This window comes from Megalops cyprinoides, chromosome 12 (genome assembly GCF_013368585.1).
Source record: "Megalops cyprinoides isolate fMegCyp1 chromosome 12, fMegCyp1.pri, whole genome shotgun sequence".
In the NCBI taxonomy this organism is placed as follows: domain Eukaryota; kingdom Metazoa; phylum Chordata; class Actinopteri; order Elopiformes; family Megalopidae; genus Megalops; species Megalops cyprinoides.
This window is the reverse complement of record NC_050594.1, coordinates 2,995,378-3,018,447: the sequence shown is the minus strand read 5'-3', so window position 1 is coordinate 3,018,447 and position 23,070 is coordinate 2,995,378. Positions and strand designations below refer to the sequence as shown.

The 23,070-nt window shown below is 48.3% G+C and overlaps 1 protein-coding gene across 2 annotated transcripts in view; it reads left to right on the top strand.

The window, feature by feature from the left end:
* The window catches only part of zgc:85722 (uncharacterized protein LOC407982 homolog), a 39,915-nt gene that overhangs the window by 6,740 nt on the left and 10,105 nt on the right, over positions 1-23,070 (top strand). For both annotated transcript variants that reach the window (XM_036542374.1, XM_036542375.1), the window contains exons 2-12: positions 2,671-3,498; positions 4,202-4,337; positions 4,920-5,101; positions 6,358-6,543; positions 11,420-11,542; positions 11,649-11,810; positions 12,506-12,627; positions 14,700-14,850; positions 17,712-17,924; positions 18,889-19,042; positions 19,597-19,724. In XM_036542374.1, coding sequence (XP_036398267.1) covers positions 2,671-3,498; positions 4,202-4,337; positions 4,920-5,101; positions 6,358-6,543; positions 11,420-11,542; positions 11,649-11,810; positions 12,506-12,627; positions 14,700-14,850; positions 17,712-17,924; positions 18,889-19,042; positions 19,597-19,724 — 2,385 coding nt within the window. The remainder of the gene's footprint in view (positions 1-2,670; positions 3,499-4,201; positions 4,338-4,919; positions 5,102-6,357; positions 6,544-11,419; positions 11,543-11,648; positions 11,811-12,505; positions 12,628-14,699; positions 14,851-17,711; positions 17,925-18,888; positions 19,043-19,596; positions 19,725-23,070) is intronic.

Sequence of the window (23,070 nt, the reverse complement as noted above, 5' to 3'; positions counted from 1 at the left end):
CCATTATGAAATACGTGGCGAAGGGACACATTTAGCAAATAGTATTACTGATTTATATGAAAACGGAAGCATGTGGCAGCGGAAAAGTTCATCTCTAAAGACATTTCGTGATGGTTGAGACTCCAACACTTTCATCACATTACATTTATATTATTACAATTTAGCAGACACTCTTATCCAAAGCAACTTACATATGGTTACAGTTTTATCCATTTATCCAGCTGGATCTTTACTGAGGTAATTCTGGGTTAAGTACCCTGCCCAAGGGTACAACTTCCCTCACTTTTGATGGCATCCAACGTGTTTAGAAGAGTGCGACTCCCTCAAGACATGGAGGTGAGGCTTGTGGGATGAAGAGGATCAGGGGCACTCTGGAGGTCAGGGGAGTAGAGGAGTCCCGGGGGGGTGTCTGTGGAGGGAGATTGGAGGTCAGCGCAGGGGTGTGGCCTAGCTAAAGTGCCTTCCTGTTCTCCTCAGAGCTCCACAGATCATGAAGGAGGACGATGGACTCGGTTTTCTTCATGATGTGAATGGGAGACAGCCTCATCCTCCCTTATGGAAGCCTGGAGGTCTGCTACATCCTCATGGGCCATATGCTGCTCTCCCCCCCCATTCCCAGCCATGAGCAGCACTCAGGGTCCCTCAGCCCTGGGTCTGCCTCCCGGTCCTGGCAGTGCTGGGTCACAGCCTGTCCACTGGGGGCCGGGCCTCCCTGGGGCTCCATGCAGCCTGCTGCCTTCAGGCTCAGCAGTTCAGTCAAAACTTCTTTCAGGCAGGCTGCCACGTCCTCCCAGGTGGTGGCCCCCATCTTTGGACGGCTGTTCCAGGGCGTGGGGCCCGTCTTTTGCCCTTTGCCATGATGTGTTTTCTGGCCAGTGTCCTTTTTGGCAGACCACCATGCTGGGTGGTGATAGGCCACAAAGCCGGCTGAAACAGATGGCTGTTTTATTGCCCTTTACTGGCAGGGGGAGACAGTAGAGAAAATAAGTAAGAAGTAAAAAAAAAAAAGAGGTTTTCATAAAAAATAAATAACGAACAGGTAGGCTGAGGGGAATGGGGACGTGTGGGGGCGGTGTCTATGCATAATCTCTCCCAAAATATACTGCAGACTGCCTTCCAAACGGGCCCGTTAAAGGCAGCGAGCAGCACTGTGGCTGGTTATCAGAAAACTCAGGGTGCACGTGGCTCTGTACGAGGCCACCCCTGTCCAAGGTCCTGAAATTCTGCAAGGCTGTGCCAGAACAGGAGAAGAGTCTGACAGAAGCCAAGCGATTTGCGCCTCACACAGCCCCAAACTACAGCAAACAGCAAAGAGCCAACCTGGTGTGATTCATCCCGACAGGGCGTTCAGCTTTACCTGCAGAGTGCGGACAGATTCATGTCAGATTCCGCTTTAACAGGCCTAATTAACCTGCAGATATTTTGGGCTGTGTGCTTTTGAGATTTCCACCCCTCACGGACAGATGCTGACTGCTGGCGAGTGTGTACTCATTGCAGGCCTATTCCCACCGCTCCGTCACGCGGAGAGCAGCACCTATCTGCACCCTGGCTGCACTTCGCTGGCTGTTACAGAGAGAGCCGAGCTGCCAGGTGCACCAGGAGCTTTTGTCACTGAATCCAGCAACTTTTCAGACCTCCTCAGCACCTTTTCTGTTCACAAAGCACCCAGAAGCAAATCTGTCGCTTTTCAAGGTCAGTTTGGCAACCTCCAGAAGTGAACAGATTAAAATAAGCACACTGAAACAATGAAGCAATCTAAAGCAAGCTGGCAGAATTGTATCCATTAAGAATCAGGCGAAATGCAGGGAAGAACCTTAAGCATGACATTTACTTGAAGGAGGGTCAGGGTAGAGACATTTGCATTCGTTATCGCCAGGGAATCTGATATTAAAGCAGCCTAATTTTCATGTATCTGGCCCATTGTTTGCCAAGGGACTCTGGTCACAGTAAAAACACACACACATTGTCAAATTTGTGTTAGGCGCTAGGAATTATTCATTTGTCTTAGATGATCACAGAAATAAATGAATGCGACGTCAGAAGGGCAGTGATTGCGGCAGCGGGCTGATGGATTAGGAAAAGGACTGGGGTGATTCTTCTCTTGCTGTTTTGATTGGCGTGAAACTCCAAAGCTGTTACTAAAGAGCCTGTTGGACTCAGAAGATCTGAAACCCTCAGGTGAATGCCGTATCTAGGATTTCTCTCAGAAGCATGTTGGAAATTTCTCTTTTACATTCATTTGCAGATAACTTGTCATTCTGTTGCATTTAGCATTTCTTGAATATCTCTAATTGATTTAGTGTTAAGTTGTGGGTATTAATGTGGTTCCTGGTGCTCCAGAATATTGCGGTGCGTGATCTCCCCCTGTGAAAAACATGATAAATTCATGAGAGTATATATATATATATATATATATATATATATATATATATAAAATTTTCTATATATATTTTTTTTTCAAATGAGGTTATACTCATTATTTTTTCGGGATGTGCCCTTCATTTGATCTCCCCAAAGGGTAATAATAATAATTAAATGGAAGGTTCTATGTAAATGCAATTATCTGAGGGCACTTTACAGTCAGAGGGGGGAACTCGCCTCTCCCACCACCAAATCGGCGCGCCCGCCTCACACTCTCCTGCTGACCCCCTCTGTGTCACTCCCCCACAGGTGATCTACGCCCTCAACACCAAGAACGACGAGCAGGAGGCCGACCTGCAGGCCCTGAAGGAGGCGCATGAGGAGGAGGTGCAGCAGATCCTGTCGGAGACCCGGGAGAAGATCCTGGAGTACCAGAGCCAGATTGGCGAGGAGACGGACCTGCGGCGCCGGCTGCAGTCCCTGGAGGAGTCTGCGGAGCTGCACGAGCGGGCAAAGCGGCGGGCGCTGGCCGAGCTGGAGGCGTACCGCCAGCGCATGGAGGAGGCGCAGCTGTGCGCCGAGGCGCAGCACACCCAGCGGGTCATCGCCGCCTCCCGCGAGGCCGAGGAGATGCGCCGCGACTTCGAGGAGCGCCTGCGCTCCTTCGGGCAGACGCGGGCGCGGCTGGAGCGGGAGAAGCGGCGCGCCCTGGAGGAGCTGCGGGCCGCCAGGCGGGAGGAGGCGCAGCAGGAGGTGCTGCGCTCCCGGCAGGGCGAGGAGCAGGAGCTGCGGCGGGCAGAGGTGGAGTCGCTGGCGGAGCTGGTGGAGGAGCTGCGTCAGGACCGGCAGCGCATGGCGGAGGAGTACGAGGTGCGGCTGGGAGAGGCTCAGGCCTTCTACGAGCACGAGCTGGAGGCCGCCAAGCGCACGCAGCAGCTGACCGCCGACAGCCTGCTGGCCTGGAAGAAGACGGAGGCGGAGCTGAGGAAGGAGTTCCAGGTGCAGGAGGCCGGGCTACAGCGTGCCCTGGGGAAGCTGCGGGCGGAGCTGCAGCGGGTGCAGGAGGAGGCCCGCGAGAGCCGCGAGAAGGCCAGCCGGCTGCAGACCCTGCTCAACAGCGCCGAGACCACCATCCGGGTAACACAGCCGCCGCCCTGTCTCTGTCAGCCACGGCAGTGTAGCATAGGGGCGGCAGTGTAGCGTGGTGGTAAAGGAGCAGGGCTCATAACCGAAAGGTTGCTGGTTCAATTCCTCACTAGGACCCTGCTGCTGTACCCTTGGGCAAGATGCTAAACCCAAAATTGCCTCAGTAACTATCCAAGTAATCCCTACTCTACCCATATAAGGATACTGTGTGGAATGTACTGTAAAACGTTGCATTACTTTATAGCTGTGATTACATTACATTAATGTCATTTAGCAGATGCTCTTATCCAGAGCGACTGCCATAGGTTACAGTACCCTACAGTATCCATTGATATGAGCTGAATATTTGCTGAGGCAATTCTGGGTTAAGTACTTTGCCCAATGATGCATCAGCAGTGCTCCATTGGGGAATTGAACCAGCAAACTTTCAGTTACCAGCCGTGCTACTTACCACTATGCTGCAATACCACTTAATGACAGCATGTAATTTAAATAACTATAAAAAATAACTATAAGTTACTTTGCTCATTATTTCCGAGCAGTGACCCACACACAATATGGCTAGTTAAGGTAATTGCAAGCTAACAATGTGGTGTTTCTATTTCTTATCATTTTACCACACCTTAACTGAGGGCTGTAAAGTGCATCCGGTGTTATATGGTGCTACATGACTGCACGCACTCCTGGTTTTCAGGACCTGCACAGACAGCTGGACGAGGCAGTGCAGGACGGAGAGATCACCTCCATCCGGCAGCAGGAGACGGAATGCGAGCTGGAGGCGGCCCGGGACAGGGTCCAGCAGCAGGCCACCGAGATCCTTCTCAAAGCCAGTGAGATGCCCCCATCCTTTCCTCCCCCGTCATGTGACCTGTGAAGGATGACCACCATCACATGATCACCCTGCTGTCCAGTCACTACTGGGTGATATGATGAGCGCATGGCTACCCAATGATTGTTGAACATTCATGTGAAAACCCTGCTGTCCAATCAGTTTTAAGTAATGAAATCTAATACAAACCACCCTGCTGTATAGTCCAGTTTATTCTGGTATACAAGCCCTCGAATGAGTTGATGGCTTTTGTTTTTTAATCGGCTCACACATTTTACTAAATGCTACATGGAAGTCGAGTCCTACACAAGGAAACAGCCACAACATTTTGACAAGAAGCTGTGCTGTGATTGGCTGTGGAGGCCTGGGCTACCACAGTGGTGCATGACCTGGCCCTGAGCAGCCAATCAGCTTAACCCACCTCATCACACAGGCCCCTTTCATTCCTAATCCACTGCCATATTCCCATAATTTAAAAGGCCAATAGTTATGCACAAATTCATCTTTCATCATTATAGTTATGCTTTTGAACTTACGCCTAACATTTTCCGGGCTGAAGTGGTTTCTGCATGTCCCTCCCCAGGCCAGATCGGCAGCCTTCAGGCCACACAGGTGACCCACGAGGCGTCCATCCGGGAGCTGGAGTCGGAGAGATCCCGTCTGAAGGAGAGGGTGCTGAGGCTGGAGGAGGAGCAGGCAGGGATCCAGAGCAAAAGCCAGGCGCTGGACGAGCAGCAGAGACAGGAGATCCTCTCCCTGGAGAAGGTGCCTGCCGCCGACCCTGTAACGGCATGCTGGATAACCGCATACTCTTGTTTATTGCAGTGTTCGGCTGATCTTATTTAAAGTCCAGTGGTTTTGCTCACTCCTCTTATGGGCATACTCTGGTTAAATGCGTAGCTTCATCAGAGTCCCATGCTTGCAGCTGTCAGGATTTCACTGCAATCCATGAGTTTGCCCAGAACTCACAGGCTGAAGCAGCCAAAGGAAGGAGCTGAAATGGTACCTTTAGTGGTAGTGGCAGGGGATAGTGGTTAACCTGAATTGCTTCAACAGAATTCCAGTTGACATCCATACTTTATGGTAAGATGAATTACTTTTCACAGAGCCGCCCCAAAGTTCCACATTAGCGTTGCATGTGTCTGTGCTGACATTTGTGCTGAGTTAAACTACAGACTGAGGTATGGCGTCTCTGACAGCCGTCACGATGATCTGCATAAACCTCTCTGTCTGAGACCTGGGCTTTGGGTCGTTAAGCTGTGCTTCAAACCCGACTGTCTCCAAATGAAGATGCATTACCCCCAATCTGTCTCTGTGTGCCCTCCTAATGAGCGGAGCAGGGCAGCGGGGGCCACTCTGAAGCTGTGAGGTGTGCAAGCAGCCCAGGAAAATCATGCCCACTCAGAGCATCCAACCATTATTTCCAAAGAATAATGACATTTCAGGGGATTAGCCACACAAAGCCAGCTGCAGTAAAAGGCAGAAAAGCTATTTTAGGTCTGCTTCTTACAAAAATTTCTATTGTGTGACTTCAGCAAGCTCCTAAGGCAAAGGGTTGATTTGAATGAACAGTCTCAGCCTTTAATTATGTATCTTTGGGCTAATTACTAATTGTGTCTTTTTGGACGTCAGTGTTTGAAAAGGATCCATTTTTATTTTGTTATTAAACATTGTGAAGCTCTACCAGTGCCAGTTGTCCCTGTCATTATGTAATCCATGACATCACTCATCATTTCATCCAATGGGAATCAGTGCAGCTTTCCTGCTGAGTCAGTGTGTGTCTGGCAGTCGCCTTGCGATCTCCAGCTTCATGTGGTTCGGTGGCTCTGTTTTGCTCGCGGGTCTTTGCTACCATGGGGCAGATAGACAGTTTCAGAGGTCAGGTACACTGAAGGGCCGGCTCAGCACCACACTGCCGCGTATAATCCAGACTCCCACAATGAGCTTCCTGGATGGAGGTTCTGGGCCCAGGTTTGTGAGCGCACAGGTGATGTTTTTATTGTGTTGAACCCCCCTCCCAGGCACGGCGGGAGGAGAAGCAGGTCCATGAGAGGGCGCTGATGAGCGTACGTGTGCGGTACGAGGAGGAGACGGCCCATCTGAAGGAGGCGCAGGCGAAGGCACTGGAGGAGCTGTCCCAAAAACACCGCAGCATGCTGGAGAGCACACACAGCTCCGCCGAGAGGGAGAGGAGCCACCTGCTGACTGTGAGCAAACACACACACACACACACACACACACACACACACACACACACACACACACACACACACACACACACACACGCACACACACATGCTGCAACACACACGCACACACACATGCTGCAACACACACACACACACACACTGCAACACACACACACACACGCTGCAACACACACACACACACACTGCAACACACACACGCACACACACACACACACACACACACACACTGCAACACACACACACACACACACACACACACACACACACACACGCGCTGCAACACATACACACACACACGCTGCAACACACACACACACACTGCAATACATACACACACACACACAGACTGCAATACATACACACACACACACACACACAGACTGCAATACATACACACACACACACACACACACACACTGCAATACATACACACACACATGCACACACGCACACACACTGCAATACACACTGCAATACATATACACACACACACACACTGCAATACACACTGCAATACATATACACACACACACACATACACTGCAATACACACTGCAATACATATACACACACACACACGCACACTACAATACATACACACACACACCACACACGCACACTGCAATGCACACATACTGCTAGCACTACATAGTTATATTACAGTTATAATGTACTATACAGAGCACCATGCCATGCCGCCATGCCACCATCAGAGACAGACGGTGTGGAGTGCATCTCTGGGCACTGGCAGCGTGCAGCCTGCAGGGTGTGTGTGCCAGCGTTACGCCTCAGCAGTGCCAGGCAGGCTGAAACGCCTCGTTAAGCACAGCGAGGAAACGTTCGCGGCCGAGCCGCGAGATGCGTGTAGGGGGAGGTGTCGGGTGACGCCGGCCGCCCCCCCCGATATCGATTTTACCTCACCGCAGACCTGTCCGATAATGCTGTTTAACAACAGCGCTGCTCGTCCACGCAGACATCATCAGGCGCAAAGCACTGGCTGAGCCGCCGCTCTGACGGCCTCGGCCAATCAGACGTGACAGAAGCGCACTCAGTGACACAGTGGAGGGAGTTAATGAGGCGGACTGCTGTCTTCTGCTGCCGAGCAGAGGGGCTGGTGATGTCCTCGTACCCGAGGCCAAAATGCCACTCTGTCAGAGTGGCTGCATGCGTTTCAGTTCTGCTCAATTGCTTTGATCTGGTTTTCAAAAGTTTGTGATTAAATTCTCATTTATTTTGTGTTTGATGTCTTTAAAAACGTTTCATTTGCCTAATTTTGCTTGGATTGTTAAACTAGCAGTTGGTAATGATTCTGTGCTTTGGTGAAGCTTTCGCGAGATAAACTTCAATTCTGACTCAAAAACGTGGGTTTCTGGCCTTTTCCTGGCTTTGGCTGCTGAATGCAGAATTTAGGTTGCTGTTTTAGGTTTTTCACTTTTCCGAATCTTTAGGAGAAAAGTACCAGAGCAGCGGAGAAAAGTGAACATATCACTGCTGTATCGACTTTACCCTGTCCTCATTTCTCTGAAATGGAACTGAATAGATTTGATTCATGGGGACATTGTGCTTTTTCAAAATTCGCTCAATAGTGGCTGTGCTTTTGAATCGATTCCGTGGAACATGCCGTTATGAGAAATTATGTTTCTCCGACTGTTCCTAAGGCGAAGGCTGTTTTTCCCTTCCTCCAGTCCTGCCTGTGCCATCTCCCTCTCAGCGGTGAGCTCACAGCCACGCCCACCAGTGCAGTCTCTCCTTTCCTACCTCTGAGCACAGAACACAGCATTGCATGCAGAAATGCCTTCAAACCGCCATGCTGTAAGATGTTTTCCACTGACTACATTGTGCCTCACATAAGCACATGCCATGTTGCCTGTTACCCCTAACCCTAACCCTAACCCTAGCCCTAACCCTAACCCTAACCCTAGCCACATCCACAATCTATAGTATGGCCAATAATTGCTGCTCTAGTTTTGTTGTGGCTGACCACAACCATGGCCACGACAGTGACCATGACCGTGTCCAGACCAACTTCTGCAGTCTGCTCCACGTTGTTATGAACCAATGTAGATACTACACAGCTTTTCATGTTGTACCAATTATCAGTGTCATTGCTTTAAATGCTCACAGAGAGAAGGACATTTGCTAGAATGATCTTGCCTCACAGTGGAGTTCGTCTTTTGCTGGAATAGCAATTAGCATTTGAAATAGGGTTTTATGAACGGCAACAGTATTTAAAGAGCTGAGCTGGTGGTTGAGAGCTTTTTATATGTATGATGACAAAGTGTGCCCAAAAGCTGAGAGTTTTACCGCTGAGTTTGGGCTTTTGTGTTAAGGAGTTTTGAACTTGAAAGCGATTGAAAAACTTGTAAATAAATACGCACTTGGCAGAAAGTAGGTCAGCTTGTGATAAAGGCAAATTGTTGTGTAAGTATTCTGGAATGGACAGCTGCAGTACACTGAATATGCAGAGGCATTTGACTGCAGAAGGATGGTGGTTTCAGTTCAGATTTTCTTTATGGGGAAATCTCATTCATTATTTGACATGCTTTTCCTCATAGTTTTAAATGGGTAGTATTCCTATCTGTACCTTTTTCTTGTCTAGAATTGATTCCAGTATTCCTGAACCAAAACCTGTCCTCACTCTGTGTGTCTCTCTCAATTGCAGTGCAAAAATGCAGGAATTCACAGATCTTTAAAAAATCTGGATGGCTTAGTTTATGAATGCATCCACACTCAACCCATACAGATAATATTAAGATCAGTGGGTCTGCTCAGGTGATGTGTGGGCCTTGGGCTTTTCATTTTTTTTTATGTACTTTCTGGATCAATGCAACATAGATGCAGGGAAGATTCACTATTCTCTATGATCTAGATAAGCTGATCCCCACACCATAGATATTTGTGAATCTGCTTGGCACAGATCCGGGAAAAAGAGGCCTTTGCTTCCAGGCATGAATCTGTAATTGTGAGTTAACTGCAGGTGCTTCTTCAGGGTGCCCTTTAAGGCTGGCCGTCTGTGCTGGGGGGTGCGCCTAGCATCTGTCTGTCGGTCTGAGCGAGGGGAAAACCGCGGGGGTAAAAAGTTCACAACAGATACGCGATGTGGGGGGGTGACATCCCCACAGTGGTGACTCACGGGGGTCACCGGGAGTGGTGCGGTGACATTGATGATGTTCCCGTTTATTTTGGTCGAGCCTTGAGGCTTTTCCCTCGGTCCGTCACATCCTTTTCTCCCTTACGCCTCTCCCCAACCTCACTGTGAAGTGTGAGAGGGGCATTAAGAGTGCAGACTCCCTCTGTGCTGTTTCTGATACAGCACCTTTAGAAGCTGAGCTGGACCATGGACTGTTTACTGCCAAACACGGCTGCATTCAGCGGGTTCTGAAACTGCCTCCGCGGTGGAAAGTCACGCAGTGCATCGGACACACAGCCTGCGCAAACAGCAGAGAAGCAGCTCAGAAGAAAAGCCGTCGGCAGCGGTTTAATTAGATTAATTAGATAAAATGCATTCCATCTCCAGTGATGCAGTGCGCTACCCTGAAATGGGTTTGAGGTCAGAGACTCATATCTTTGTTGTGGAAAACAGGAGCAGGAAGATATGGGAAGGTTTCCAAGTATATTAATGGAAGTCGTTGTGTTTCAGTTAAGTGATGAGTCATGGAGTCAGGCATTGCTTACTGCAGCTTTGTGCCTGTTCTAATGACACACATGTAAACCGGAGGTCCTTCTCTAATTATTTACACATACACATATATACACATAGGCATGTGCATGCATGCACACACAGTCTCTCTCACACACACACACACACACACACACACACACACACTCTCTCTCTCTCTCTCTCTTTCTCTCTCTCTCTCTCTCTCTCTCTCTCACATGCAGGCAAATTAGCAGAAGATTAAAGTGCTTGTATTAAAGGCGGCATTCTCTGGCTAAGCACTGGTACAGTGACGTCTGTGACTGCACTGCGCTTTAAGGTCTATTTGGAGCAGGTGCGCAGTATTAGTACATGAAAGAGAAGGCGGATGAAGGGGCTGGGGACTTCTGAGAAGCCAAGATTGCTTTGAACTATGAACGATTTCATTATATTTCTTCCTCCCAGAACACCAAGTTCAGGGGTACCAGAAAGATAAGGAAACGCAAGCTGACGTTTGTGCCAGTTGGAAGACAGCACAGATGTCTTCTTGAAACAAGGACCTCTAAAAGACATTGCAGAAGTGCAGACCAAAATAGTATTTTAGTATCAGTGAAAGTCCATTTATTTTTCATTTGAGCTACATACATGATGAAGTCCATGGTTTTGGCCCTTAGTGGTCTCTCTTACTTCTTTTTCCCTCAGTTTGAAATATGAATATTTCCATACCATTCTGAAAATAGCCTAACTGTCATATCAGCATATATGACTAATTGATGGAATGTATTATTTTGTGTGTTCCTGTCTCAGTATTGGTGAGTTATTTAACTCACCAGATGCTTCAGGTCACTACCTTTTAGCCAATCATTCTCCTGGATTGTGTGCCTGGACCAATCAGAGGTGAATTACAGTACTAGAGAATTCGGTGAGATAAAACAGCTTTTCTTCTTTCACGACATCCTCTGCTGCCACAGTTTTATTCCGTGGTATTTTGCTGCATGGCTGATGGGAAGTCAGTTTATAGAGGTTATAAAATATGCTAAAATTAGCTCTGGACTTCATCTCCAATCAGAATCTTGATGACACATTATATAATAAAGAATAATTTATTTGTCTGTGTTGTAACAAAGTGTACTTGTTTCTGATTGGTTTAAGCGTGAGGCCTCTGAACCAATCAAGGGCTTGTGCACATTATCTACAATGGTCCATTGAATGCACCCTGGCTGTGTCTCTTCACAGGAAATGGAGCAGCAGTTTGAGAAAGAAAGAGTCTCATTGGAGGAGGAGAAGACCCACCTCCGACAACAGCTGGAGACCCTGAGGCAGGATCTTACTGCCAAACTCAGCACAGCCAATCAGGAGGTAAAGAGCCTGCCCATGGTACCAATGGTAATGAATATGATTGTGTAGGATCCAGGGGCTGTTCGCTGTTGCCCTGAATGTCTCACCCCATCCCTGTTGGCCCCAGGTGACCCGTCTGCAGGAGGAGGTCCAGCAGGCGGAGGAGGGCCTCACCTCCGCCCAGGGTCAGATCTCCAGCCTGAAGGAGGCCCAGGAGAAGCTACTCACTGAGCTGGACGTCACCAGGGCCCGACTGAGGGAGACCAGCAACATCCTTACAGCCCTGCAGGTAGGATCAGCAGCCTAGCAGGGCTACATAGGCCAACACAGGCCTGTACACAAAATTAGCTTCAGGGCCTGCATGTTTAATTATAACTGCAAAGTAAACAGTGTTGTGGCAAAGGAACTGAACTTGTAAACCCAAGCAGTGAAATTTAGCTTTCAGATTCGGCATTTCTTACTGGCACACCTTTATGCAAAGGACCTTGAATTTTGTCTTTAAATGTCATATGATATAAATGGATACTGTAAAAGTATAAAGCATGTAAGTCATGTTGGATAATGATGTCTGCTTGCAACAACAATATATTTTTTCACATAACAGCCAGGTTTAGTGCCAGATTTTCTCTTATTTGTGACTGTTGAAAGTGTACCACTGTACATGTAGCACATGTGTCTGCAACATCTAGTGATGGGAGATGGGACATTTGTCAGCACATTACCTCCAATGATGGATAGATTCAGTCTTATATGGACAGAGTGATAGATTCAGACTTACATGGACAGAGTGATAGATTCAGACTTGCATTTACAGAGTGATAGATTCAAACTCATGTTTAAAGAGTGAATCAGACTTACTTGGACGGAGCATGACTTTGTCATCAGCTGTATGATTATGCACTCTACTCATCACCTCCATCGCCCCCACCACCCTCCCACTCCCACCCCATACCCTTACCTTCCATCCCTAAAACTGTCCCACAGGAGGAGATGGAGACTCAGAAACAGGAGCACGAGGCCAGGCTTATCACAGTGAAATCCGAGGAGAAGATGAAGATGGACAAGACCACCCTGGAGCTGGAGCTTAAATGGACCGAGACTTTAAGGTGCATTTATGGTTGAGTCAAACTCAGTGCCACTTATCGTATGGCCAATAGCTAAAGCTTATTTTATAAGTCACACATAACCCAGCTGGAAATAGCTTTGAGGTTCCTACCTATTTGTTGTGATGATATACTGCATGTGTGATGTGGGTATGTGGGATGTGTATATAATGTCCATGTTTCAGGCTTCCTGGAAAAGCAGTCACACTTCAGCAGCTTGTGGATTGCAGGGCCAGAGCTTTCCCCGGGTAATTAGGACAACTGTGTCCCATGAGAGCATTTTCTCTGAAGCTCTGCCACGTGGGTATGGTAGCTTTCAGAGTTTCAGAGTTTTCAGTTCAGCCCCTCGCGAAGTTGCTTGACACAAGAAGGACAGTTGAATATCAATGCCTTTTCTTAGCTTTGGGGAGCTTCATAGCAAACTTTCTCATGCGTTTTTTGACTTTTTTCCAGCGTCTAGTTCGCAGACCTTTCCATAGCCCAGAGGCAGGTGCGTGCTAGCGGGCTAAGCCTGGCCCCGGCTCCACTCTCATGTTTTTTAAATCAGTGGCTTTTCATCTCCGAGAAGCCTCTCCCTCTGGCGCCCACAGTGGCGTCACACAGCTGTCTGTTCGAGCCCTGGGGAGTATTCGTGTTGTGTTTATGGTAATTAATGTTCCCTCTGCCTTTGAAATCTTTTTGAGCGCACATGTAGGACAACAGTGCGGAGCCGTAGCTAAAAAGTGGGGCCTGTAATGTAAGGTTTTCGGGTGCCGTTCCCCGGGGTGTGCCCCGCAGGATACCTAACCTGAATTTCTACAATGTTACTACTGTGAATAATGTGTAAAATGTTAGCTATGTAGGTCACCCTGGGTGTGTCTGTTAATCAAATCTGTAATGCTAAATAATTATCTGTCTGTCACGTGTAAATTGATCTAGAACTCTGAACAAAGAGGTTGCACACAGTCCTCCAAATGGCCCCTATGCAAAAGCAGTGAACACTATAGCAGGTATAACATGAAGTTCAGCAGGTGAACAAAAAGTAATTTTGCAGCCACAGCAGGGAACAAACCAGAGTCCAGACTCTTAAAGCCAAATAAACCACAGAGGTACAGTCTTAAAATAATGGAAGAAATATAATCGTTAGGCTGTTTTTTGAAGAGATAATATTATTGTACATAGTAGGGTGTCTGATTTAAGGGTTCTTCCCTTCCACCATTTTCTTCCTCGTTTAGTTTCTTGCAGGTAGTGAAGCAGGCACAGAAAGCTGATGAGTGTCAGCTCATCTGTCATTATGCCCTGTCTGCAGGCCTGGCATGTCCTCCTGCTCGTTAGCCCAGCCCTAACGATGTCCGAGGAACGCTGGCTTTTTGTGTGCTGTGCATCTCTGACTCATACGACCCAATTAAAAGCCCTCTGCAGACAGACGCCGCAGCGGGCTCAGCGTCGTGACTCACTGATGATGTGCGATCGCTCTGCCGTTTTTGGAGCTCGTGACACTTTGCCTTCCCGTTACCCCAGTCCGGACCCCACTCAGAGTGCCAGGTCTGAGTAACTATGCAGTTATTTGTGCGTGACGCCACAGGAGCGGCATTCTGAAGACCGTAAACTAAACCCCGGGAAAGTGTTTGCTGCCAGCTTTCTAAAGGTCAGCTGCTCAGCGAGGGCTTTGTTCATGCAGCTACATATTCGGTACACTTTGCCATCACAGTGGGTACAATGTAATTACTGATAACATTGCCTACTGAGTGTAAGATGATATAGCCTGCCCCACTGTCAGAACCACTGGGGTCTCTCTCTCTCTCTCTCTCTCTCTCTCTCTGTCTCTCTCTCTCTCTCTCTTTCTCCCTCTTTCTCTCTCTCTTTCTCTGTAAAGTCAAGTCAAATGATTTCTTGAGGAGCACAAGGAGTAAACTCATGCTCCACGTTTATTCATTTTAACTACCATGTAATAACATAGTAGTTACATGGTTGTTACCATGTAATTACATTTGCATGCCGAATGCATGCTGAAGCGTTCCTTGCAGCAGTGAGTGTGGTGGTCTGTGGGAGGTGACGATGCGGGGCGCTGGGCGTGTCCCCCTCTCTCTCCTCAGGCAGGAGTGTAAGAAGCTGCGGGAGGAGCTGAGGGAGGAGCACGAGGAGGAGAAGCGGGTGGCCTTGACGGAGCTGTCCCAGCAGAAGGAGCAGGAGATGAGCGCAGCCAGGGAGGCCTGGCAGAGGAGGGTGGAGGACCTGCTGGAGCAGGTAGTGATTTACCAGCTCTGAGGGAGCCCTGGATATACACCGCAATAGTGTGCCCTTATTCTGATTACCTTTCTACCCAGTGTTTTTCTACACAGCTGAGTACATACGACACTAGTTTGCCCTTATCCAGAATAGGTTTCACATAACATTCATCTCTACAGATGGATATATACCATGCTAATGTGCCCTCATCCACATTACCCTTAACCTAGTGTTCATCTGTATAGCTGGATACACACTGCACTAGTGTGCGCTTGTCCAGGTTATCTTTTACATGGTATTCATCTCTATAGGCAGGTATATACTGTACTAGTGTGCCCTTACTTAGATGACCCTTGATATGGTATACATGGCCACAGGTGGATGTTTACCCCAGCGCTTCAGATTAAGAGTCCCTGCTCGCTGTTCCATCTAGAATTCAAACCAACAGTTTTCTTGTTGCAAGTTGACATCCCTAACCGCTAAGCACATGTTAAGCCCGAAAGCCCTAAAAGAAGGTGCTATGAAGTGCAGTTATGTGTTACACTAACAGCCCAGCACATTTACGCTAGTGCTACAACTGTCAAACTGTGTACTGCCCTGTACCATGTCCCTTACTGCCCTGTACCCTGTCCCTTACTGCCCTGTACCCTGTCCCTTACTGCCCTGTACACTGTCCCTTACTGCCCTGTACCCTGTTCCTTGTGCTGTATTGCCCTGTACCCTGCCCCATACACACGTTCCAGCGCCTCTCTCTGGATGCAGACTTATAAATACAGCTGCTCCCACAAAGCCGTATAATTGAGGTTCTTGAGACGTTTTTAAAATCCCTCGGTTGCATATTTGAATATTGCCTAGTTTAAATCTTCCCAAACTGGAGGCTCTCTGAGCAGGATTGTACGCAATCACAGAATGATTAGATCAGAGAATTTAAAAGCACTTGTGATTCATAACTGCTTTAATACTAAGCCGTGTCAAGGACAGCCCTGAAAGAGGATTCATGCACTATCGCGCAGGAAACATACTGCTTATCTTTCGCTTTTAATCCTAGGGAAAATTATCCAAAAGTGAAGTGTATCCAGCTTAGTCTGTCAGTCATTTAACGCCGCCGAGTGCTGTGATGTGCTGGTTTCCTCATGCTCCCATTCTAACTGTAAGTGAGCTATACCGTGTGTGGCCCTGCTAACATAGCCAATTCCATGATTACCTCGGCTGCCTTTCTAACCTTTGGCCATTTTGGCCTCTTCCATATTTCTTTTTTTATTTTTTATTAGTATTTGAGGATGTTTTTTTTTTTTTTTTTGCTCCATTGGTTCCACATTTTCCTCCATTCCTGCTTTCTCTCCACATAGAGACAATCAATTGGTGAAGCTTTAGAAAAGTCAGTGGGTAACGTAAGTGAAACGTCACACTTCCAGAATTTCCACATGTTCTTCTGTTTATATTTCACCTACAGGGGAGTGTATGTATGTATGTGTCAATGTATGTATACGCCCACACAGACACACACACCCTTTTGTAAGCAAATGTAATGTGATGCACTGTTTTCCCGGGTTGCATGTTGGCCTTGCAAGAAAGTTCTTCTTACATTTTTTTTGTTTTAAATTGAACAAATTATGCTGGTTACAGTTCAGAGAGTTTGAATCGGAGGGTGAAAGAGCTGTGAAGAGAGAGTGTGGTTGAGATGGGAATTCCTCCTCCACCACAGGCTCTCTGACCCGCCTGCTGCGAAGGGTTTCCTCACTAATACACAGGAGGATGTCTGAACCTAAAAGAGCCTGCAGACTGCAGCGAATGCCAGCGGCTTCCCACGAAAGGCAAACGAGCGCACATTGTTGTCAGGCTTTACACTCCGCTCTAAATACATAGTCAGCACCAAAGGCCATTGTGCCTAGATTTATTTTATATTTTCCTCATCACTAGTATTTGTTTCCATTCTGTTAGATGAAAGGGCTAATTTATTTTCGTATGCTGTGTGAATTTTCTCCTGTGTGTGCAACAGTTGTCATCCCATCCAAACTCATTTTTCGATTGTTTCCAGGGTGGCATAGTGGTAAGGAGCAGGGCTCGTAACCGAAAGGTTGCTGGTTTAATTCCCTGCCAGGACACTGCTGCTGTACCCTTGGGCAACTGTCTCTGTAAATATCCAGCTTTATAAATGGATAGCATGTAAAATTGTAACCTATTTAAGTTGCTCCGAATAAGAGCGTCTGTGAAATGACAATGATGTAATGTAATGTAATGAATCCAGTGCTTTCATAGGGAATAGCAGCCAGGAGCGATGATGCTGTTGTGTTAGCAGAGACATACTGTAGCTGTGCAGGGATCAGTCCTCTTTCCTTATCTCTGATTTCAGCTTCTGCATCTCTGAACTGAATCTGCTTTAGGCTGAGTATGTGAATGCTACAGACTCAGTGTGCTTTATTTCAGTCAGGACCCAGCTCCTGTTCTGACATGTACAGTATATGCAGGTATGCTGCACTATGCACTGGTCCATGAATATACACCATATGTTCACAAGCCCTTCCTCACCATATTAAAGGCCACCTTGGGTTGTTTGCTGAAAGAAGAGTCATCATCTAATTTTACATTTACCCTTTTATATTATTTAATTTAAGCTACAAGTGTTTGAAAATGAACAACAGGGAAAGTTCAGTCAGACACAGTTAGAATGCCATAAGCCAGCGGGCCTTACTGGGCTGGTATTCAGATCCCTTGGCAAGTCTAGCCATTTTTTGTGAATAATAGAGAACAACCCAGAGGTGCTCTTGAGTTTGTGTTCTATTTATTTAAGACTAAGGCCTCTAGTTCTGGAGGGCTGTCTGATTTGAAATGTTTTGTGCCCCCTCTAACTCCTTGCCCCCTTTAACCCCACTGGCCAGATCTCGCTACTGAAACAGAGCCTGGAGCTGCAGCTGTCGCAATCCCAGAATTCCCTGCAGCAGCTGCAGGCGCAGTTCAGCCAGGAGAGGGAGCACCTGAGCCAGCAGCTGCAGGAGATGGAGCTGGAGCATCAGCAGAGGGAGCGGGACCTGAAGGAGGCCCACCTCCACGTCACGCGAGGCCTGGAGGAGACTCACCAGAGGGAGCTCAAGGTGCTTTACCCACAATCCCCCGGTCTGCTCAGAGTGCCTGACCCCACCCCTTTATGCTGTTCCTGTTGTTATGGCTCACCCCTCTCTCTCTGACTCTCTGTTCCCATCCTCCACTCTCTTTGATTCTTCCTGCCTCTGTCCCTTCACGCTAAAAGCAGGAGCTCCTGCAGGTTTGACCTGCGGATCTCCAGGGCCAGGAGTTAGTAGCACAGCACCATGAGCTTAATCCCAGTCTCCACTCTGTGTAATTACACAAGCATGTCCCTGCATTGCCCTTATACACACACACACGCACGCACGCACGCACGCACGCACGCACGCACGCACACACGCACACACACACACACACACACACACACACACACACACACACACACACACACACACACACACACACACACACACACACACACCTCCTCTTCCTGACTCAGTCCGGTCTGGTTTGTTTGTTCCCAGACATTAGTTCTGTCTGTCATCTCTGCTGAAGTGACCTGTCTGTCAACTCTTATGTTAGCTTGTCAGCGATGTTATACCAAAACCAGTTATCTGCAGGTTCTGACCCATCTGTCCCTTGCCTCGCTTTGACTGTCTGCTTGTCTCTGTCCTTTTCTGACTGTCTGTTTGTCTCACTTTGTTCTCTTTTATGTCTCTCTCGTGTTTCTCTGTCATAATTTTCATAAATGTCTCTTTCCTAATTGTCTCTGTCTGTGTCTTTCCCCGTGTCTGCCTCTACAACTGTTTGTGTCTAATTGTCTGTCCTTGTCTGTGTGGAACACTGCTCTGTCTGGCCCTCCGCCTGTCCGCCTGTCCGTCTGCCTGCCTGTCTGCCTGCCTGTCTGTCTGTATGCCTGCCTGTCTGCCTGCCTGTCTCTATCTCTGTCTGTCCGCCTGTCTGTCTGTCTGTCTGCCTGCCTGCCTGTCTGCCGGCCTGCCTGCCTGCCTGTCTGTCCGTCCGTCCGCGCAGGACCTGGAGACGTGTCTGCGGCGGAAGCAGCAGAAGGACCTGCTGGCCCTGCGTGAGGCACAGAGGCGGAGTCTGGAGACGCTGAGGCAGCACTCGGAGCAGGAGCTGCAGACCCTGCGCTTCGAGCTGGAGGACGAGGGCAAGGCCATGCTGGGTAACGGACACAGACACGCCCCCACACCCGCGGTCACAGCACCCGCCTCCGTCACACTGGGCAGCAGCCAAGGGTTAGGGTCAGGATTAAGGTTAGTGTTAGGGTGTGGGTTAGGGTTAGGGTTTGAGTTGGGGTTAGGGTTAGGGTTAGGGTTAGGGTTTGAGTTGGGGTTAGGGTTAGGGTTGGGGTTTGAGTTGGGGTTAAGGTTAGGGTTAGGGTTAGGGTTTGAGTTGGGGTTAGGGTTAGGGTTTGAGTTGGGGTTAGGGTTAGGGTTTGAGTTGGGGTTGGGGTTAGGGTTAGGGTTAGGGTTTGAGTTGGGGTTAGGGTTAGGGTTTGAGTTGGGGTTAGGGTTAGGGTTAGGGTTAGGGTTAGGGTTTGAGTTGGGGTTAGGGTTAGGGTTTGAGTTGGGGTTAGCTGCAGCACAGCACCCGCCTTCATCACAATGGACAGCAGCAAGGGAGGGACACATGCTCTCAGTAGAAGCACGTGACACATGAACGTCATGAATGTAAAATCTCCTGAGGCTGAGGTCTGTGCTCCCCCCCCGCCCCCAGCGTCCCTGCGCTCCGAGCTCAACCACCTCCACGCCTCCGCCATGGAGCACCTGCGTCAGACCCACCAGCAGGAGAGCGCCGCTGCCAAACTGGACCTGGAGAACATGCTGGAGCAGAGCCGCAAACAGGTGAGTCTCACCTGCCGGTCTGTACCTGTGCAGAGAGATACCAGCACAGCCGTAGTATACTGTGGAGCTGAGCTGGAGACAGGTGTATCTCACCTGCCGGTCTGTACCTGTGCAGAGAGATACCAGCACAGCCGTAGTATACTGTGGAGCTGAGCTGGAGACAGGTGTATCTCACCTGTCTGTGTTTTTCTTTTCTGTAGGGATACACATTACATTACGTTACATTCATTTAGCAGATGCTCTTATCCAGAGTGACTTCCAGCACAAGAACAGAAGTGTATCCATTCAAGTAAAATGAGCAACAGATACCATTCAGCCAATATCAGTCAGATATCAGTCAGCCAGGAGATATTTTTCTTTTGAGGAGCCCTAAGCAGGAATGCACTAGATACGCAGACAGAAGCATGGCTGTTACATTTCATCTGTGGAAAACTGCAGAAAATTTGGTATAATTCTGCAGATAACTGCTTGCAGCAATTCCATTCTGTGAGGAAATGCTTGATAGAGATAAGTTTGAACAAATGTTTTTATCACAAAATATATTTACCACATATTAATTTGTTAAATGGTCTTATCTAGTATGACTTTAAAAGTCATTATATACCAGAAGGGTTATGATAATTAATTAACATGGTAAATATTGTCCCTTTCTGGGTTTAGTATGGTTCCCTCCCCACTTTATACCATGGGAAACTGGTCATCTTGTCTGAGTGGATAATAGGCAATCTGAGAATGCAGAGAGATCGCTAATGTGTTGTGACACCAGATTGTCCGCAGTAAACGGCATTTTAATTAAAGCTCACAGTGCCAGCCTGCACCCATCCCAGATGGATGCAGATCCGGGCAGCTGGAGTAAGCTGTGCTGTCTGTCTTTGATCAGCCAGGACATTCACCCAGAGCTCGGCTGCCTTCCTTCTGACCGCGTGATGAGAGGGTTCAGTAATGCATCCAAGCCGCTCGCTGTGAGTCATGCATTTGTGAGGAGGTGGCAGTAGGATTTAGCACACTGTCACTGATTTCCAATGGCAGTCAAGAGACTGTCATGAAGGGTCATGATTCTAAGAGTATTTCACTCAGGGTAAAGGAAACCAGCGCTGTCTAGAGTAACAGCCTATCCCAGTGTCCGCCATGAGAGATACCTTCCTTGTTTGCATTTGTGACCTATGTCTAATTAAATATTTAATCTCCTCTAAGAGTTGTGCAAATGTGCAGTAATGATACTCATAAAAATGTAGCCCTCATTTATATTGGTATCTCGCTGTAACTGGGATAAGATTGAAGATGAGTCTTGACCTTAAAATGAGAGAGCGTAAAAGCTGCTCTCTGCAGCGTACCCTCTCCTTGCACTCTTGGCATTTCCGCTGGCTGTGGGGAGGTTGCGTAGACGGAGTCCGTGCGGAAGCCTGACTCTCCTCTCTAATTCTACACTCAGCCTCAGACTCTCACTCCCACTGGGCCAGTCTGATTAATTACATCCCCACTGCTCCCTGCTGACTCATTCTGTTTTCATGGGAGGGCTTTCTCTCATCTCTTAAATGGACATAAATCCTTTTTAAATGGTACCCAGGCCCTGTCCCATTTAAGGAATGTGGCTTTTTTTCTGTCATATTCATGAAAAATCCCAGTTTCAAACTGAACCCTAAGAAAAGTGCTGGGTGGTGGGACAAAGCAAGCACCAAAGATGCTAACAAGGCTGATCTGTAAATTCCTGGCACGTCCAACCAAAAGTTTTCCCTGGGTTTAATTTACTCACAGCACCACCTTCAAGACTCAGAGTGTAGCATTTTGCTCTTTTGCCCTGTAGAGGTAAACAGCTCACTAACATTATCTGAAGCACAGGCCACAAAGTGTTAAATGCCTAATGTGAGCAGGCTCGGTTTTACCCAGAATCTGCATGCTTGTGGTGCCCACCAGGCCCGTTTTATGTCACTTTATTGACAGTTACCTTCCCTGGAGAGGGAATGTGTGGATTTCATTCTCATTTAATGGCCTGTGAGATCAGATGGCGCTGTTTGCTGCATTGAGAATTCTGTTCCCAGAACACTCATCAGCGGATTACGCATATTAGCATGCGAGGCCTGTGACGGATACCGGGTCGACCTCCGAGCTTCGTTTCAGATCCCGCTCATTTCACACCCCTCAGGAAACCAGCGAGGCGAGCCGTCTCTCACCGGCACCGGCCTCTGTGGCTCAGCTCTCCCCTTTAAATCGAATAGAGCTATTTGTGACAGACATTACATTAGCAGGGCTGGCACATTCAGCAGAAGGTGTTTATGCGCCCACCCTTAATAGATGTCACAGCAGCCCTGAGATCAAATCGTTTCTTCTGTCTCCCTCAGGCAATCTTTTAAACTTTCATCAGGTGCCATCTGTACCTTTTTATTTCATTTCTGGTGGTTGTGTTCACAGACATACAAATGCACACAGGGAAAATCACATGACTTCTGCTCCACCTTTGTTGGAGATAATCGTATCCAGCGCACGGTCTTGCAGATTGTCCAGCCAGCTGATAATGGTGAACACCTGTAGCTGTGTGCAGGGCTGTCTCTCTGAGGAGTTGGGATGAGATGCATCTCTCTGTGTTGAGGAGAGCTGTTGGGGAGTTGGGATGAGATGCATCTCTCTGTGTTGAGGAGAGCTGTTGGGGAGTTGGGATGAGATGCATCTCTCTGTGCTGAGGAGAGCTGTTGGGGAGTTGGGATGAGATGCATCTCTCTGTGCTGAGGAGAGCTGTTGGGGAGTTGGGATGTGATGCATCTCTCTGTGTTGAGGAGAGCTGTTGGGGAGTTGGGATGAGATGCATCTCTCTGTGTTGAGGAGAGCTGTTGGGGAGTTGGGATGAGATGCATCTCTCTGTGCTGAGGAGAGCTGTTGGGGAGTTGGGATGTGATGCATCTCTCTGTGCTGAGGAGAGCTGTTGGGGAGTCGGGATGAGATGCATCTCTCTGTGCTGAGGAGAGCTGTTGGGGAGTCGGGATGAGATGCATCTCTCTGTGCTGAGGAGAGCTGTTGGGGAGCTGGGATGAGATGCATCTCTCTGTGCTGAGGAGAGCTGTTGGGGAGTTGGGATGAGATGCATCTCTCTGTGCTGAGGAGAGCTGTTGGGGAGTCGGGATGAGATGCATCTCTCTGTGCTGAGGAGAGCTGTTGTTCCTGCAGATGCCGCTCATGATCCTTTGCACGGTGGTGTTTTCTGTTCTGTTTCTGTGCTGCGTACCTCCTGCAGTGACAGAAGGCTGTAGGTCTGATCTGTGTGGGAGTTGTACTTAACCTGGTTTGGTGTCAGTAAAAGTATCCACCTGTACAAATGTGCAGAGTCTTGGGAAGTGGGGAGGATGTTTTTTTT